The sequence below is a fragment of the Triticum aestivum genome, chromosome 5A (assembly GCF_018294505.1).
Source record: "Triticum aestivum cultivar Chinese Spring chromosome 5A, IWGSC CS RefSeq v2.1, whole genome shotgun sequence".
NCBI classification, from domain to species: Eukaryota; Viridiplantae; Streptophyta; class Magnoliopsida; order Poales; family Poaceae; genus Triticum; species Triticum aestivum.
The window spans coordinates 606105244-606124944 of record NC_057806.1 but is presented as its reverse complement, the minus strand read 5'-3'; the positions used below and the strand labels follow the sequence as shown (position 1 = coordinate 606124944).

Here is a 19701-nt window from a genome sequence, read left to right as displayed (position 1 = left end):
ATATAAAGTTGCCATAAAATGATTGTAAAACATCCAAGAATGACAATATAACAACATGGAACAATAAAAAATTATAGATATGTTGGAGACGTATGAGGATGTATTGTTCCATCTCCTGCATAAGGATTAGCTAGCAGTTTCTCTATCATACCTGAAGGAATCTCATAATAAATATTTTGAGTAGGTGCAATAGGTTGAGGACCAACTCTTTGTGCTTCGAGACGAGGTGAAGATACCCCAAACAAACCCCTCAAAGGATTGTTTTCCAAAGTAACTAGTGACAGTAAATTTTAGCACATAATATAAATGTTTCCTTACCAAATTCCACTCACCAAAGGCGCTTCACTCCCTAGCAATGGCTCCAGAAAAGAGTCTTGATGACCCACAAGTATAGAGGATCAATCATAGTCCATTCGATAAGTAAGAGTGTCGAACCTAACGAGGAGCAGAAGGAAATGACAAGCGGTTTTCACCAAGGTATTTTCTACAAGCACAGAAATTATCGGTAACAATTAGTTTGATAGCAAGGTAATTTGTACAAGCAACAAGTAACATTAGTAACTAAAGTTCAGCAAGGTAGCCCAATCCTTTTCTACGGTAAAGGAAAGGCCGTAACGGTCTCTTATAATAAGCAAAGCGTTCTTGAGGACACACGGGAATTTCATCTAGTCACTTTCGTCATGTTTGTTTGGTTCACATTCGTTACTTTGATAATTTGATGTGTGGGTGGACTCGTGCTTGGGCGATGTTCTTACTTGAACAAGCCTCCCACTTATGATTAACCCCTCTCGCAAGCATCTGCAACTACGAAAGAAGATTAAGATAAATCTAACCATAGCATAAAACATATGGATCCAAATCAGCCCCTTACGGAATGGTGCATAAACTAGGGTTTAAAATTCTGTCACTCTAGCAACCCATCATCTAATTACTACTCCACAATGCCTTCCCTTAGGCCCAAAGGCGGTGGAGTGTCATGTAGTCTATGTTCACATGACACCACTAAAGGAAGCAACAACATACATTGTAACACCCGGATAGTTAAGCTACAGTAACCCTCGAAAGGTGATGCCATGTCATCACTTTCACTGTTGCTAAATCCCTCGTTGATTCAAACCGATTTAAATTCAAATTCAAATTAAAGTCAAAATTCAAATTTCTCAAACATGCAAACTAAAATGTCCAAAGTGTTTCAATTAATCCCTGGATATTTTTCATGTTGAAACCCATATTTTATAAAATATTTAAATGCCCCTAAATGAATAAAGCATGGACTAAAACAATTATTTAATTACTTTTAAATAATAAACCAATGCAAACTATTTAATAGGGTGCCAAATTATTTGTGGCAGTGGCATATTTATTGATACTAATTTTGGGGATAGTATTGTTTTTTCTTCAAAAACTAAAATAAAAGGAAACAAAAAAAGAATAGAAAAATAAAATTAAAAGGAAACCCCTAGTTCCCCCACCCCCTGGCCTTGGCTCAGCCGGCCCAGCCCACCCTTGCCCCCATCGGTCGTCTCTCTCCTTTCCCCCCTGTTCAACCGACCGACTCCTCCCCGCTCGCCCCCGCCAGATCGTCTTGCCGGCCACGTCACTACAGCGACCGCCCTGTAGCCCTTGCGTGGATAAGAGCGGCGCCACGCATGCTCTGGACCCTCGCTAGATCTTTTCCCCTTCCTCATCTCACTGATGCGTCCTCCCCCGCCATGGCGGCCACTGCCATCATCGTCGCCTTGCCGCCCGCGTAGCCACAGAGCTCCCCGCACCCAGCCACAGTGCCCACGAGGTCCACCATGCTCCGCTACGTTGCCTACGTCCACGAGCTCGAGCTGAAGAGCCCCACATCGCTGGATCCAACCGTCTCCTTCCTCGACGGCCACCGGCGATCCCTGACGATTCCGGCGCCTCCCCGACTCCTCCCCGAGCCCGCTTGTGCTCAACTACAGGGCCTCCGTGAGCCCCTCTCCCCTCCCCCTCTTTTCCCCGAACGATTCCGTCCCCGTAGCTCCCTTCGTCATAGCCATGTTGTTGCTGCCACCGGACCTTGCTGGGCCGGCGATTTCGTCCGCCCCCGCCGCGGTCTGGCTGCTCCTGCCCCGCACTCTCTCTGGTCGTCCGGGCCACGCTCGTCGTGACCCCGACCGTGCCCCCACGCGGCCCCCCGCTCACCACTGTCCGCGGCCTCGCGTCCCTGCTGCCCGCTATATTTTGCTGCTGCACGCTGCCTTCCACCACGCCGGCCATCACCCGGGGCCCTGCTTCGCATCACCGTCGCCACTGGCGCCCACGGTCGCTGCCCCGCGACGCCGCATCGCGCCCGCCCGCTTCCCCTGTGCGTGCTCGCCACGCTCAGGCCTCGCCTCGCACGCGCGCATGGCCGCTGCCCGCTGGTCGGCCTCCACCAGCTCCTGGCTACTGCTGCTGCTGAGCCATCCTCTACTGCTTGCTGCTCCGCTGCCAACTGCCACTGCTCATCGCTCGCACCCCCGCCATCCCGCTACTGCACCCCCTCCCACGGCGTCGCCCGGGTCTGCCCCCTGCCGCCGTCGCCGATGGCTGGCTGCACCAGCCGCGTCGCTCGGCCCCGCTGCCGGCCGCACCTTTCCCGGTCGCATCGCCGCCTTCACCTCGCCCCGCCTCCTCCTTCAGCCGCGCCCGACCACCAGAGCCCGAGCCACCCCTGGTGCCATGCATGCCCAGGGCCGCGCGCTCTAGCGCCCGCACGTGCGCCCCGGGGCGGAGCCCCGTTTAGCTCCGCTCCCACAGCCCAGTAACCCGCCCCGTTGCATCCCCTGTGTCACTGACCGCAGGGCCCATGCCCCTGTTTTATATAAAAAAGATTAAAAAGAAATGAAAATAATTAGCTAATTAATTAACTTAACTAATGAGGTTTAATTAACCTAATCATATAGTTAAACTAATTACCCACATTTAATTAACCGACAAATTAGTCTAATTGCTATTAATTAGTTAACAGTCATTGACAAACGGGCCACATCTGCTAGTTTGACCGGTCAACGGTCAGAGTTGACCACTGATGTCAGGCTGACATCATGCTGACATCGTAATTGTATTTTCTAAATTAATTAATTCTGTTAATCCGAAAGATGGTTTAAATCTTTAAAAATTAATACAAAATAATCCGTAGTTCAGATGAAAAAACTTTGTACATGAAAGTTGCTCAGAATGACGAGACGAATCCAAATATGCAGCCCGTTTGTCCGCCACACATCCCTAGCATAGTGAACACGCAACTTTCCCCCTCCGGTTCTTCTGTCTGAAAACACGAAACACCGGGAATACTTTCCCGGATGTTTCCCCCCTTCGCCGGTATCACCTATCCCTGCGTTAGGTCACCCCTAACACAACGTATTGTCGCGTCTTGCTTTGTGTTACATTTGATTGCTCTGTTATTTATTGTGTTCCCCCTCCGTTACTTCTTTTTGGTAGACTCCGAGACTACTGCCGATGTTCGTGTGTTCGACTACATTGAAGATGACCCCTCGTTGCCAGAGCAACCAGGCAAGCCCCCCCTGATCACCAGATATCGCCTACTCTTCTCTCTACTACTCGCATTAGAGTAGTGTAGCATGTTACTGCTTTCTGTTAATCCTATTCTGATGCATAGCATGTCATTGTTGTTACAGCTGTTGATACCTTACCTGCAATCCTAAATGCTTAGTATAGGATGCTAGTTCATCATTAGTGGCCCTACATTCTTGTCTGTCTGCCATGCTATACTATCAGGCCGTGACCACTCGAGAGGTGATCATGGGTATATATTATATACTTTATACATATTACATGTTGTGACTAAAGTCGGGTCGGCTCGTTGAGTACCTACAAGTGATTCCGATGTTGGGGGTTGAAGGGGCAAGTGGTTCCACCCAAGTAGTGGGGGCCTGGGTTCCCGATGACCCCCGACTGTTACTTTGAGGCAGAGCGACAGGGCAGATTGAGACCACCTAAGAGAGAGGTGGGCCTGGCCCTGGTCGGCGTCCGTGGATAATTCAATTAACACGCTTAATGAGATTTGGGTATTTGATCTGAGTCTGGCCACTGGCCTATACACACTAACCAACTACGCGGGAACAGTTGTGGGCACTCGACGTCGCGATATCAGCCGAAGCCTTCGTGACGTCATCGACTGAGCGGTGCGCACCAGGTTGGACTGGAACGCCTGCTCTTGTATAAGGGAGGCTAGGTTGCTCGCCGGCCGCGTACGCAACGTGCAGGTGTGCAATGGGTGATGGGCCCAGACCCCTGCGCCATAGGATTTAGACCGGCGTGCTGACCTCTCTGTTGTGCCTAGGTAGGGCTGCGATGTGTTGATCTACCAAGGTCGGGCATGACCCAGAAAAGTGTGTCCGGGCAAAGGGGATCGAGTGTGTTGGGAATGTGGTGCACCCCTGCAGGGAAGTTTATCTATTCGAATAGCCGTGTCCCTCGGTAAAAGGACGACCCGGAGTTGTACCTTGACCTTATGACAACTAGAACCGTATACTTAATAAAACACACCCTTCCAAGTGCCAGATACAACCGGTGATCGCTCTCTCACAGGGGGGCAAGGGGAGGATCACCGGGTAGGATTATGCTATGCGATGATACTTGGTTAACTTACCATCTACTCTCTTCTACTGCTTCAAGATGGAGGCTGTCAGAAGCGTAGTCTTCGATAGGACTAGCTATCCCTCTCTTATTCTGACATTCTGTAGTTCAGTCCACACATACTACCCATTTCATTGATACCAATGCATATGTAGTGTAGATCCTTGCGTGCGAGTACTTTGGATGAGTACTCACGGTATGATGGAGTCTAGGAGCCAGAGGATCCCGAGGATGATTCTACGTGGAGTTCGACTTCGAGGAGTAGCTAGGTGGTCCCAGGCAGGAGGCCTTGCCTTTTCGATCGTTACTACTTTTGTGCTAGCCTTTTTAAGGCAAACTTGTTTAACCTATGTCTGTACTCAGATATTATTGCTTCCACTGACTCTTGTGTATTGGAGCTTATGTATTCGAGCCCTCGAGGCCCCTGGCTTGTAATATAAAGCTTGTATTATTTTAATTTGTGTCTAGAGTTGTGTTGTGATATCTTCCCGTGAGTCCTTGATATTGATCGTACACATTTGCGTGTATGGTCAAATCGGGGGCGTCACATACATATCATCAAAATATTGAACGAATACCAAATTCACATGATTACTTATGACAAGACTTTTCCCATGTCCTCCAGAACAAAAGTAACTACTCACAAATCATATTCATGTTCAAGATCAGAGGGGTATGGAATAGCATTAAGGATTTGAACATTTGATCTTCCACCAAATAAACCAATTATCATCAACTACAAGATGTAAGCAACACTACTAGCAACCCATAGGTACCAATTTGAGGTTTTGATGCAAAGATTGATTACAAGAGATGAACTAGAGTTTGAGATGAGATGGTGCCGGTGAAGATGTATAATGAATATTGGTCCTCCCATGATGAGAGGGTTGTTGGTGATGTTGATGGCTTCGATTTCCCCCTCCTAGAAGGAAGTATCCCCGGAAGAATCGCTCCGCTGGAGAGCAAAAGTGCTCCTGCCCAAGTTCCGCCTCAAGTTGGCGGTGCTCCATTCCAAAAATCCTCTCTTTATTTTTGTAAGGCAAATGGGCTTATATACCATAAGATGGGCACCGGAGGCTGGCCAGGGGCCCCACAAGCCACCAGGGCGCGCCCTGGTGCCTCATGAGCACCTGGGTTGCCCCCTCTGGTATTTCTTTTCACAAATAATTTTTATTTATTCCAAAATAATTCTTCATGAAATTTTAGCTCATTTGGAGATGTGCAGAATAGGTATCTCTAACATAGCCTTTTCAGGTCCAGAATTCTAGCTACCGGCAATCACCCTCTTCATATAAATTTTGCAAATTAAGAGAGAAAATGCATTAGAATGGTACCATAAAGTATTATATTGATAAAAAAACATTATAAATAACAATAGGAAAACATGATGCAAAATGGACGTATCGGCGGGCACCACGCTATCGTCCCTGGCTGGCTAGCTCGAAGCGTCTGTCACCCATCGTCCACATCCACGACTCGAGTGAGCTATCTGCGGCTCATCATCTACATCCCTGGCTCACGTGCATCCACCATTTGTTGTCCATGTCTAGTGATAAGAGTAAGCAGACATTCGTTGATGTAATGACGATTCCAAAACAAGCATTGAAGGATCATTGAAGCATACATCGTGTAATTCGGGGCTACCCGAACTCAGAATATCAAGTATTTTAATTTGTGGGTTTCAGTTTCGTGGGAGATATTCCGGGTGTTGTTATAGAAAACCTATATTTTAGATAACCCAAGTTACTCAATCCAAATTTTTGGGTAAACCCTAACGCCACGGGGCTAACTGCAACTCCAACATGTAAATCTCCCCTTAGCAATGTGTTTGGTTCGAGGAAATTAGAGATGGGGAATGGGAGTTGAGATGTGAGAAGATTAGAAGTCCTTACTTAGAGAGAATGCTAGTTTAAGTGAAAAGGGACGAGAGTTGAGAGAGCCTATTCTCACATATTTCTTTACATGGGGTATCCTGTTAATCCATGGGCAAAGTTCCAACTCATGCTAATTCCCATCATATAAAAAACGGATGAACGGGAGTAAAAGTCTACTTCCCATGTCCAATCCTTAAACAAACCCGCTCTTGCAAACACACATTCCCCCGCCCCAGTGATTGCCAAACATGTTGTAGAAGTTGTTTTACGGTACGACCATAGAATATAGGGGAAGTTGTCACATAGCTACTTTTCCCAGTTCGTGTACAACCTTTTCTCCTAAAATAACATTTCCTATTTCCCACTAAACATCGTTGGGCCCGGCAAGTCAGTGACACAACGCTGGAAGGTGTGGCGACGGCTGCCAGAGCAGTTAGGCGGCACGACAGGGGAGGTGCGGTAGCAACACCATGAATGGTTGAAGGGGTGGGGCAGGGCGACAATGCAGGGCGTGTGCCGTGAACTTTCAGGCGGTTTTAGAGCATCTCTAACAGATCCCTTAAAAAGGCCAAACCTATAAAATTCCGGCGGATTTATGGTCCTGGACCAATGTTGTGTCCAAAACAGACCCTGTAAAAGTTCGATGAACCATAAACGTTTTACAGGCCACCAAAAACGCGAGCCTCCGCCCCTACTTATACAGGTCTGAGAGGACAATATACAAGCCATGAACTGGGTCCTTCTGCTGCCCTCTCCTCCCGTGGCGCCGGCCGTACCACCCGTCTCCAGCCGTCGATTTCTCCCAGCTCCAACTAAATTCTGCATTGTAGAAGGATCGAGCGCGTGCTTGCTGCCATAGCTGATCCCGTCAACGCGGGAGAGAGGAACGGGATGCGGCGGCCCCGTGACACCGGCGGCTCCGTATTTGGCAGCTACACGGACGGGAGCTAGCTAGCTCCTAGGTCGATCGATTAGAGCATCTCCACTCGCCCCCAACAGGCCCCCAAGCCCCCTTTTTATCGCCGACGTGAAAAAATGGCCCAGTCGCGCCCCCATAAGCCCATTTTTCGCCGGTTAGGGCCGAATTTGGCGCCGGCGAACCCAGACCGAACCCGACGCACTGGGGGCGCCGGGCGAAACAATTTTGGCGTGAATCATGTGGACCAGCCGAGTCAGCGACTGGGCGCCTTCGTCGTCCTCATCGCCTCGGTTTCCCGCGGGAATCAATGCGAAGATTGCCGCCGGTCAGCTTTCCATTGATTCCTCACGGGCGACGCAGTGAAGGCGTGTCGACACACGTCCCACCCCCTCCCGCCACGCGCACACACGACTGCTGCCTGCTCGCCGCCCACTCGCTGCTATAAAAGCCGCCCCTCCCTCGCCGGTGGCCGCACACTCCCTCGCCACAACCCCTTTCCTTCTCTCACCGCCGACGCCCCTCTCGCCCTCTCACCGCTGACACCCCTCTCCCCTCTCTCCCTCATCCACCATGGCCGAGCGCTACCCCAACAATGGAGCGGCGACCAATGGCTTCAGCATGTAGAAGGGCTCAAGGCGACGACGACGTAGTAGTAGTTTTTAGTTTGTTTTTAAATTATGTTTTTAGTTTGTACAAATATCAATGAACGCCTGAATTTTCTCCAAATTTGTGTCGTTTTGTATGAAGTTTGGCCGAATTTTGGCCGACTTTGGTTTTCAAAAAGCGGCGTCTGGGGCCAGCTCGGATCGGCGGTTGGAAAACCGACCGCCCCACGCCGATTTTATCGTCGGTTGACCCCCAGACGGTGCTATTTCAGGGGCTGAACGGCTGGAGATGCTCTTAGCTAGCTAGCAGCTAGCTCCTGAATCGATTCAAGTCGGCGCTAGCTAGCTTCTGGACCGATTCGAGCAGCGACGGCGACGCTGGGCGCTTTGTGCGAGCCATCCTGAACGCTAGCGGCTCCATATTTGGTCGCTTCGTGCGCCGTCCGCCGGTTTCATAGGAGCGAGCTTGCTAACCGTGGACACGGATGAGAGGAAGAAAAAGACATTGAGAAGAATATACGCGAATATTTGGTTTTACAGTCTACGTTTAAGAGGTCTGCTCGCCGCAGCTCAAACCGATCCTTAAAATGCGTTTTTCGCGAACTAAAAGCCACGTTTTGAGTTTCACGGGTTAAGGGGTCTACTAGAGATGCTTTTACCCGCCAAATTATATTGAAAGGACTATCTTCCCATATAGTTACGAAAAGGCGGAAGTGTTTTTACGGAATCCCGTATTTTTTTCTTCGAATTTATGGAAGCTGTTGCTGTTTTTTTTTTAACTTCTTATTTGAGATTTATGTGAGTTGGTTTAACGTTGCATGAGACTAGTACGGATTTGAGAATTTGGTTGATGGATCCGGGTTGTGTAGACGCAATTTTCATACACTGTCCGCGGGCGCATCCGGATGGACGGCCCATATGCTCTAAGTTTAATAAAAGGTCCTCCAGAGAACCAGAAGCATAATTAACCAATTATTATGAGCACACTATGACACGATCTGAAGTGGGTGAGAAATGGGCATTATTTTACTGGTCCGGAGATGGAGATAATCGCAGAAAATACAGACAGCTGGAGCCAAGCCAAGCCAAACCCACTTCCCGGTAGGACCCGCCCACTGGATAGACGCGGAAAACTTGCGGCCCCCGAAACGTCTAGAAGCAGGCGCTCCGCGCGATGGAGATCCAACGGATCGGATCTCCCCCGACGGCGGCCCTCGGACCCGGATCAGACGGCCAAGAAGAAACCCTAGCGCCCCTCGCCGCCCATATATAGAGCCACCCCTCTCGCCCTAACCCCTTCGTACCATTCCCCTCGCCCGCCGCCGCCGCCTCCTCCTCCTCCTCTCGGCTCCTTCTCCTTCCTTCCAGGTGAGCATCCCGATCCGCCCCCTTCCCCTGCTACGATGCGTCGTCTGTGGTCTCCGATGGCTTCAGATCTGTGGCTTTTTGTCTGTTTCGTGCTCCTTTCCGCGGTGATTCGTGCTGTTCTCGTACGTAGTTTGAAGGATTCGAGCATGCTTCTGTTTCGTATCCGTGCTCTGCCAGTAGATCGGGTTTTAGATTCTATTATGCGCTGATGCATGTTGTTCTCGTCCGTGGTTTGAAGGATGCACGCTTGCTTCTGTTTCGTAGCCGTAGTCTGTTGGTAGATCGGGTCGCAGGTGTTTATTTTGAGCTGATGCATGTGGTTCTCGTCCGTGGTCTGAAGGATTTTCTTCACGTGCTAGCTTTGTAGCCGTAAATCTACCTGTGGATCTAGTTTAGAATCTCTTTATGTACTGATGCGCTCATGCTGTAGCCTTGATATGTATGATTTCTCTGGTATATGTTGTTAGCGAGGACATGTTGCTCATGACGTCGTCAGATTTGTGTTCTACTTATGTTTGGTTCTAGGATCTGCTGTGAGTCGTGAGTAGAATATATGATTTCCCGTACATATGTTCTGCCATGCATGTTTTTGTTCAATGCAAGGTTTATTGGATCTAACTTGCCTTCTGTCTGATTGGCTTGAGTGTCACCTTTTCCTATTAAGGCCATTTCATTTGCTAAGCATGATGGCTCCTAACTTCTGTTCTGCATCTTCTGTTCTGACACCTGTTTACTCTGGTCTTGCAGTTTCAGCCATGGGTAAGGAGAAGACTCACATCAACATCGTGGTCATTGGCCATGTCGACTCTGGCAAGTCGACCACCACTGGCCATCTGATCTACAAGCTTGGAGGTATCGACAAGCGTGTGATCGAGAGGTTCGAGAAGGAAGCCGCTGAGATGAACAAGAGGTCCTTCAAGTACGCCTGGGTGCTTGACAAGCTGAAGGCCGAGCGCGAGAGGGGTATCACCATTGATATTGCCCTGTGGAAGTTTGAGACCACCAAGTACTACTGCACCGTCATTGATGCCCCTGGTCACCGTGACTTCATCAAGAACATGATCACCGGTACCTCCCAGGCTGACTGTGCTGTGCTCATCATCGACTCCACCACTGGTGGTTTTGAGGCTGGTATCTCGAAGGACGGCCAGACCCGTGAGCACGCCCTCCTTGCTTTCACTCTTGGAGTGAAGCAGATGATCTGCTGCTGCAACAAGGTATACTTGCTATTAACCTTTCAATGCTTGTTCTTATGTGTAGCCATATGATGTGTTTACTGTTTTGCTATCCACTTTGATTGAGAATTACTTGATGACTGTCCATGTTAAGTAGTACAGAAACTCCATGTGAACTGGCTGCCATTTATTTAGGTTTGTGATTATAACATATGTTGCTCATTTGGTTAGTTACATCTTAATTCACAGTACTACCACTATTTTGCTATATACTTCAGAATCAGTAAAATGCACATGTTCACAAGTAGTACTGAATTGCCAGTGTCAATCCTGGTTGTTTCATAGCATTTCTTCACTGAGTATGAGTAGGTCACTAGAGGAGATTTCTTAGCATTACTTCACTAAGTGGGATCTTCATTTGGTACCGACTTTGTTATATATTGCTACCTCTGATTGAACTGTAAAATTGTCTTCTACTTAGTTATGGAGGTTGTAACTTAAAAACTAAATAGTTTGTTTGCCTATTATACTTGTTCTGTGGAACTTGCATTGTATGATAGATATGCTGCTAAACACACTTCTCTTGTTATTGTTACATGCTAGTGATTTACTAGTTCACCATATCTGTTTTAATCTGATGTGATTGCTCTTATGATCTGTCACAGATGGATGCCACCACTCCCAAGTACTCGAAGGCCCGTTATGAGGAAATCGTCAAGGAAGTCTCTTCGTACCTGAAGAAGGTCGGCTACAACCCTGAGAAGGTTCCCTTCGTTCCCATCTCTGGGTTTGAGGGTGACAACATGATTGAGAGGTCCACCAACCTTGACTGGTACAAGGGCCCTACCCTTCTTGAGGCTCTTGACCAGATCAATGAGCCCAAGAGGCCCTCAGACAAGCCCCTGCGTCTTCCCCTTCAGGATGTTTACAAGATTGGTGGCATTGGAACTGTGCCTGTTGGACGCGTTGAGACTGGTGTCATCAAGCCTGGTATGGTTGTTACCTTTGGCCCCACTGGTCTGACAACTGAGGTCAAGTCCGTTGAGATGCACCACGAGTCCCTCCTGGAGGCGCTTCCTGGTGACAATGTCGGCTTCAACGTGAAGAACGTTGCTGTCAAGGATCTGAAGCGTGGGTTTGTTGCATCCAACTCTAAGGATGACCCTGCCAAGGAGGCAGCCAACTTCACCTCTCAGGTCATCATCATGAACCACCCTGGTCAGATCGGCAACGGCTACGCCCCAGTGCTGGACTGCCACACCTCCCACATTGCTGTCAAGTTTGCTGAGCTGGTGACCAAGATTGACAGGCGATCTGGTAAGGAGATTGAGGCTGCGCCCAAGTTCCTGAAGAACGGTGACGCTGGTATTGTGAAGATGATTCCCACCAAGCCCATGGTTGTGGAGACCTTCGCCACCTACCCACCTCTTGGCCGCTTCGCTGTGCGTGACATGAGACAAACGGTTGCTGTTGGTGTCATCAAGGGCGTTGAGAAGAAGGACCCCACCGGCGCCAAGGTTACCAAGGCTGCCATCAAGAAGAAATGAGTGCTCTGGTGTCTGCCATCGAGTTATCTAGCAGAAGTTTTAGTGTCAAGTCTTTTTTGGAGAATCTTAGTGTATGTTAAGTGGTGTTCCTGGGCGTTGTTGCACTTCCGACTCCTGCACCTGTGTGCGAGCTATGATGTGTCGTTTAAATACTCTATTTCGATTCCATTATTGTGCTCTTATCCCATTTGTGGTTTTGTCTGCCTGTGTTGAATGCTCTTAATAGATGGATATGATTACCTGCTTTCCCGTTTGCAATTTCACTCTGCTATCATGCTGGGGTGAATACTGCTTTGTGATGATGAGCTTGTTTCCTGCCATTTGATTTTGTGTGTGCCTCTCTCACCTTTGGCTTCTTGAGGTCGACCTTTCTCAAAGTTGCCCAGTCAGAGGCGCATAGTGATTCGTTAGTTCTGGCCTTGTGCTTCAGGTGCATCTCAGTTTTGGCAACTTGAGATGCCACATTGGTTTAACTGTTTTTGGCTATGCTTCCATTGTCTTGACTTTGTGCTTATCTCAAAACATTTCTGCTCATTGCCTTTTGATTATAGTGTAGAGTTGAGTTCTGAAAATTTAATTTTTGGCATGCTTATTTTGGCTGCAAGTTCAAGCCCCCTGTTTCAGGGAGAATGAAGCAGAGACTTTGTATAATATTGTGCTGCTTATTGCCCAGTGATTTTAGTAGTATGGTTGAATTCAGGTGCTTGATTTATTTACTTAGCAACTGCCTTTGTTGCATGCCATCTTAAATTTGAATTACCTGTGGTTTTCCGATGATGATTCTGTCTGGAAAACAGATGCTCTGTGGACTCAAGCCCCTTTTTCAGGGAGAACCGCTTGAGGAAGCAGATGTAAAATGACATCAAATGACAAATCTGAGGCATTCCATATTGCGCTTCCTAGTATTATAATGTCAATCGACAAATCTGCTGTATTCCATGACATTGTTCTCCCTGGTGAAGCAAAAGGCTATGATGAGAAAAGTCATGCACCACTCTGAAGAAATTTTTCTCTTTGTGCTGATAAAGCAAACTTACAACCCATTTTACATCTGAGCCACCTCATGGAGACCTATTTTCGTATTTTTTGTTTATCGTCTCGGCATAGATGTCTTCAGAAACTGTTTCCAGATTTAGCCATTGGGAAAATACTTTAGTTTTGAACAAGAGTCTTAAGATTAACTAGATCGGGGGAGTAATGTACAGAACCAGATGACGAGGGTTGCCCAACATTTATCCTACCATGATGCGGACTGAAATTACATTGAGGTTAAATGATGGTTATATTTTCATTACTCCGTAATCTTGAATGGTATTTTTTTCCTATTGGTGGCTTCCTGAACCTCGTTTCATTACATCTGAATTACTTGTTCTGGGTTTATCATTCTGTCTGCAAAATGGATGCTCTGTGGAAGCAAAAAGGCTATGATGAGAAAAGTCATGAACCACTTTGAAGAGATTTATCTCTGTGCTGATAAACAAACTTTACAACCCATTGTAAATCTGAGCCACCTCATGGATACATATTTTGTATTTTCTGATTTTTTATCCTATATTTTCGACGTAGACGTCTATTTGTTTTTAGGAATTGTTTCCAGCTTTTGCCTTCAGGTAAATTCTGTAGTTTGAAAATAGAAGTCTTGAAGGTTAACTGGATTTTAGGGATAATGTACAGAAGCAAATGACGAGGGTAGCCTATGAGCGGTCCTAAGATGATGCTTACTGAAATTACATTAAGGTCAGATACATTTGCCGCTGATGGGTCCTCTTTCCGATCCCCCTTCCTAACTTCTTCTTATTTCCAACCCCCCTATCCTGAACGGATTTCTCCTTCCTATTTTGAATGGGTCAGTCTAAACATATGGAGTGCCCTCATCTGATACCTGTGTTTTCCCCCTCTGCAGCTCAGTATCTGGTTTCGTGAACCTTGTTGCATTTCATCTGAATTAGTTGGTTTTCCGATGATGATTCTGTCTGCAAATGGATGCTCTGTGGAAGCAAAAGGCTATGATGAGAAAAGTCATGCACCACTCTGAAGAGATTTTTATCTCTTTGTGCTGATAAAGAAACTTACAACCCATTTGACATCTGAGCCGCCTCAAGGATAAATACTTGTATTTTCAAATTTGTTTGTCTGCAAATTTTGCCATCGACATCAAGTGTTTTTTGAGAAAATGTTTCCAGCTGGGTTGCCTGTGAGCGATCCTACCAAGATGCGGACTGTATTATGTTGAGTTGAAAGGATTTGCTGCTGATGGTTCTTCCCAATCCTTCCTGTGTCTTTTAACAGATTCCGCCTTGTTCTATTTGTTGATACATTTTTTTCTGCATCTTTTGTGAACTGTGTTGCATCACAAGGCAGCAGCTTTACCACTGCGCCAAGGCTCTCCTTCTTGCCAATGATGTTTTTGTCTGCAAAATGGATGCTCGAGCCCCTGTTAAAGGGAGAACCTCTCGAGAAAAGACAACAATCGACAAACCTGAGGCATTGTGTAAAACAAAAATCATTTACTGGAGCTTGTATTTTTGTTGCTCAATTGACTAGTCAAAGTCCCCGAACATGTCGGCGGTGTATTCGGTCATCATATTCTCCGTGTCCATGGAGTCCCGTGATATATGGAATTCCTTGTTGTTACTTGGTGCTCCTCGAACATCTTGCGAACAACCAGCTTCCTTCTTGTTATCAGGTTGAAGATTGAAGTGAGCTTCATATCTTGCTCCTTGGGCAGGTCTGTTACGTCCCATGGATTGCAGGTAGAGGTTTACCAGATGTCTTGGGGTGCGGCATTTTTTGGTGACATGCTTGTAGCATCCACATTTCTGGCAAAGTTTAGTTTTATCAAACTTATTCTTTGTTATGCCCTTCCCCTTGTCTGAATTTTGTGGCTTGTTCTTCTTGTTGTGGTTGCTCTTACCCTTGAAGTTCTTGTTTTGACCTTTGAAAGAACCATTGAACTTGGTATTTTTCTGAAAATTTGCATGTACTTCAGGCAGAGGAGCGGCCCCAACTGGGCGTTGATTACTATTCTTTAGCAGAAGTTCATCGTGTTTCTCAGCCTGGAGGAGCACATGTATAAGTTCAGAGTAAACTGTATAATTGCGGGCACGATATTGTTGCTGTAGGATCCTGTCAGCTGGGAGCATAGTGGATAGAGTCTTTTCTATCTTATCTGCTTCTGTAGGCTCCTTCTCGCAAAACCGCAACTTTGAGCAAATTTTATGAACCTCATGATTATAAGCTCCGATCGATTTGAAATCTTGGAGTCTTAAATGGGTCCACTCATGACTAGCTTCGGGAAGTATAACTGCCTTTTGCTGTTCATATCTAGTTTTAAGTGATTGCCACATATTGCTTGGAGATTCCTCCATCAAATATTTAGATTTCAGATCTGGATGGATATGGTGCCTTATTATGTATAAAGCAGCATATTGTTGTTGTTTGTTTAATTGTGCAATTCCCTCTTGGGGAGGGTCTGCAGGAGGTATGTGTGCAGCTGCAATTCCATGGGATGAAAGACTGATTTTAACATCCATAGCCCATGTAGGATAGTTGTGTCCGTCGAGCGCAAGCTCTTCAAATTCTTTGACGGTCATTTTGTCCTACAAGATTGAGAACCAGATAATCGATCAATTTACTTGTATGTAAATTAAAATCATCATGGTCATGTTGTAATAAATTTTGCAATTGTTGTGAATTCAAGTAAAGACTTGAACTTTGTATAAATTCTATTCGAATTAAGTCTATTTTTGTGCTACATAGGCATTTTTGGACTTAATTGATGGCGAATTAATATTTGAGTTGCAAGAATAAATGATTTTTAATTGCAAAATAATATTATTGTACCATTTGTACATGTTATAGGGATTGCAAATTGCAAACACATTGAACATATAATGATTTATAGAAATAATATGGTCTAAACATCAATACACAATTTAATTGAGTACAATATATAATCACATCGAGATACAAGGTCTAAAACATGACAAGTACTTAATTATAGCACTAGTAGTTGAACCTATCTGCGAATTCCCAAATTTACGGGGCTAAAACATGACAAGCACTAAATTAGTACTAGTAGTTGGACTAATGCATGAAATCCCTGATAATATAAGGATTTTTCTGCAATCTAGCCTATAACCCATTGGTTTTTTTTCTGGTCGTTGCAACATGGGCCACAGCCCACGAGGCCTTTCAGCCCAGGCCCATGGCGGCGCCGCTGATGGAGACATCAAGCGGATAAGGGGGACGAGAGGTGGGGCGGTTGGGGTCAATTCCCCCCATTCCACCACCACCTTCACGGGATCCCGCCGGCCGCCGCCGATGGCGCCTAGCGCCGGCGATCTTTAGGAGGAGGGTGCCCCCCCCGCAGCGTAGCCGGGGAGGTGGAGGCCTGCAGGGGCCCAGGAGCCGGAGCGGAGGCCGGGGCGGTGCTGCTCCAGCGCCGCCGTGAAACGGCGAAGGATCCGGTGAGCCGTCGGTGGGGGTGTTCGCGGGCTTGCCGGGGGCGGAGGCGGTGGAGATGCTGGGGCCTTGGAAGACGACGCCGCTTCCTCGATCTTCCCGCCAGTGGCAGTGTTGAGGTCGGGGATGTGGCTCCGGGTTCGTCGGTCTCCGCCGACGTGGTTGGCTCCGGCTTCACAACGGAGTTGAGCCACTGCTCCTCCTCTTCGTTCGGTGTCACCTCCCACTCCATCATGGTGGGCACAGGGCCATAGCCTGGAGGGGCGAAGTGCTCCTCGTCTTCGTCGGCGGGAGTACGCGTTGGGAGGTTCGGGTAGGCGAGCGGCTCATCGATGACCTCCGGTTCCGGTGGAGTGGCCGGTGGTGAAGGGCACTGTCGGTGTCAAAACCGGCGGATCTCGGGTAGGGGGTCCCGAACTGTGCGTCTAGGCCGGATGGTAACAAGAGGCAGGGAACACGATGTTTTACCCAGGTTCGGGCCCTCTTGATGGAGGTAAACCCTACGTCCTGCTTGATTAATATTGATGATATGGGTAGTACAAGAGTAGATCTACCACGAGATCAAGGAGGCTAAACCCTAGAAGCTAGCCTATGGTATGATTGTTGTATATGGAGTTGATTGCCTACGGACTACAACCCTCTGGTTTATATAGACATCGGATAGGGTTAGGGTTACATAGAGTCGGTTACAATGGAAGGAGATCTTGAATATCCGCATCGCCAAGCTTGCCTTCCACGCCAAGGAAAGTCCCATCCGGACACGGGACGAAGTCTTCAATCTTGTATCTTCATAGTCCAGGAGTCCGGCTGAAGGTATAGTCCGGCTACCCGAACACCCCCAATCCAGGACTCCCTCAGTAGCCCCTGAACCAGGCTTCAATGACGACGAGTCCGGCGCGCAAATTGTCTTTGGCATTGCAAGGCGGGTTCCTCCTCCAAGTCCTTCATAGAAGATTGTAAACACCAAGAGTAGCGTCCGGCTCTGCAAAATAAGCTTTCACATATTGCCATAGAGAGAATAATATTAACAAAAATCAAATCTGCTGACGTATTCCGCAGTGCGTCATCACACTACAGCCAAGTCCTTTACTCGAATCGATTTCACCTTTCCACCTCAGCGTATTTTGCGAGGCAGTTTCCTTGGCACGTCTTGTCAAAGCAGAGATCGTGTGCCTCCCTTTTACGGGATTCTCATCAATACGGACGTGGGTAACCCAATTGTGCCCGTTAGCATGTTTTCTCGATTAAAGGCGAGTCCCAAACAGTTACGGGGAGGGCTCTTGGTATTCAACCTCTTATAAAGAGACCAGGGCCTTACTCCTTTTCTCCAATCCCAAAACGAGTTCGCCCGTCGCCTCGAGTTCCAATACCCTAGGCTCCAGATTCCGGGCGCCTCAGACCTTCGACAATGTTCGGTTCCGACCTTCAAGGCCGATGGATGCCCTCCTCCGTCACGGAGGAGGACGTGCTAAAGTTGAGAGAGGCTAAGTTCTTGACCGCCGAAATTTCGCATAGGTTGCCTGCTCAAGGGCAGGCTATCCCTAGTCCCCAGCCCGGTGAGAGCGTAGTGTTCGTGTCTCACTTCCTTCGGGGGTTAGGCTTCCCAATGGATCCCTTTGTGAGGGGACTGCTGTTTTATTACGGGCTGGAATTTCACGACTTAGCTCCGGAGTCCATCCTCCATATCTCCTCGTTTATCGTCGTATGTGAAGCGTTCCTCCGTGTTACCCCTCACTTCGAATTATGGCTCAAGACTTTCGAAGTGGAGCCGAAGATGATCAAGGGACGGCACGCAGAGTGCGGAGGCGCTGTTATAAGCAAAAATGCTGATGCTCCATGGCCCGAGGGCTCTTTTCAAGAGGAGCTAGGCTTGTGGCAAAGAGAGTGGTTTTATATCACCACTCCCCGGAGCACCAAGTGGGTGGCGCTTCCTGCCTTTCGCTCGGGTCCCCCACCACGGCTAGCGTCATGGATTAACAGAGGGTTAGATTGGGGTTTGCCCAAAGACGTGCCCTTGTTACAGGGCCGCATTAAGGATCTCTTGGAAGGAGACCTCAGCCTGGTCAAGGTGATGCAGGTCATGCTAATTCGCCGAATATTGCCCGACAAACGTCGCTCCCTTCGCCTGTGGGAGTTTAACCCAGAGGGACCGCGAGCTCTCCAAAATTTCATGGGTGCAACGCCCGCGGAGATGTATAAACTGTTCTTCGGATCACAAGGGATGTGTCTGGATTTAACCGAGGACGCAGGCCTAAGCTGCAATCGCCCGGATACTCAAGTAAGCAACCTTGTGCCCGGACCTTCTATCCGTATAATTTTCATAAACTTGCCCCTAAAAGAGCCGTCCTTTTAAACAGGAGTGGATAGCGAAGGCAAAGCTGATCAGGTGTCCGGCTCCCCTTCCTGAAACCAGGCCGGATCCTGTGCTAGTCAGGATGCTGGAGATAATGCCTTTGGAGGGGGAGGACAAGGAAGCTATGGCCTCCTCGAAGGAGGCTGCTCCGAAGGGAGGAACCGACAATTCCTCTCCTAAGGGGAAGAAGAGAGCCGCCTCTGACGACCCGGAAACCATGGCCTCGAAGCGGGGGAGAAAATCCTCGTCAGAGGGTCCGGCGCCGGGGAGTTCCTCGGCCGGACTACGCCCTCAAGGGGATCAGCCCTCCAGCGAGCCGTAAGTAGAGAAAGATTTTCCTTTTGAGGGATGAGGGAAATCCTTGATTTATATCTGAGAAGATTAACCGAATTTTTACCTTGTAGCTCAGACCTCAGCCCTTCTCAGCAGAGCTCGTCTTCGGGGGATCTCCTTACGGAGATGATGGAGAGCGGGACGCCTCCCCCTGCCGTGCCGCCTAGCGAGGCGGGCGATCCTGAGGTATCGTCGCGGAGGGTTTCTCCGAATCCGTCAGGGGCGGAAGATAGCTATGTGCCCCCCCGAGGTTCTCCGCGTCCGGCCTTCGAAAGAGGTCGTGGGACAAGTCCAGAACCGTCTGGTGCTCGGCCGGAGGAGCTAAAGATTCTGCTGGGGCGAGCTTCTATCTCGGAGGAGCACCGTGCATTGATGGGCACGATGATTGAAAGGATCTCATCCGTAGAGAGTGGATTGCATGAGGCCGTCAAAAGTTTACTGACGGGTTT

General features: G+C 48.1%; 1 protein-coding gene and 3 non-coding genes across 4 annotated transcripts; all 4 read left to right on the top strand.

Annotated features, from left to right (window-relative positions):
* Positions 1-9229: 9229 nt before the first annotated feature.
* Positions 9230-12289, top strand: LOC123105249 (elongation factor 1-alpha-like). The gene is made up of 3 exons (XM_044527276.1): positions 9230-9380; positions 10128-10597; positions 11221-12289. Exons 2-3 carry the CDS (start codon positions 10136-10138, stop codon positions 12100-12102), a joined length of 1344 nt encoding a protein of 447 aa, XP_044383211.1. The 5' UTR covers positions 9230-9380; positions 10128-10135; the 3' UTR covers positions 12103-12289.
* A 779-nt stretch (positions 12290-13068) lies between these two features.
* LOC123109236 (small nucleolar RNA Z221/R21b) lies at positions 13069-13161 on the top strand. The gene has a single exon (XR_006452519.1). It is a non-coding gene; the product is annotated as a small nucleolar RNA Z221/R21b (small nucleolar RNA).
* Positions 13162-13521: 360 nt separating this feature from the next.
* LOC123109238 (small nucleolar RNA Z221/R21b) lies at positions 13522-13612 on the top strand. Its single transcript, XR_006452522.1, has one exon. It is a non-coding gene; the product is annotated as a small nucleolar RNA Z221/R21b (small nucleolar RNA).
* A 491-nt stretch (positions 13613-14103) lies between these two features.
* Positions 14104-14197, top strand: LOC123109237 (small nucleolar RNA Z221/R21b). Its single transcript, XR_006452520.1, has one exon. It is a non-coding gene; the product is annotated as a small nucleolar RNA Z221/R21b (small nucleolar RNA).
* The last annotated feature ends 5504 nt before the right edge of the window (positions 14198-19701 follow it).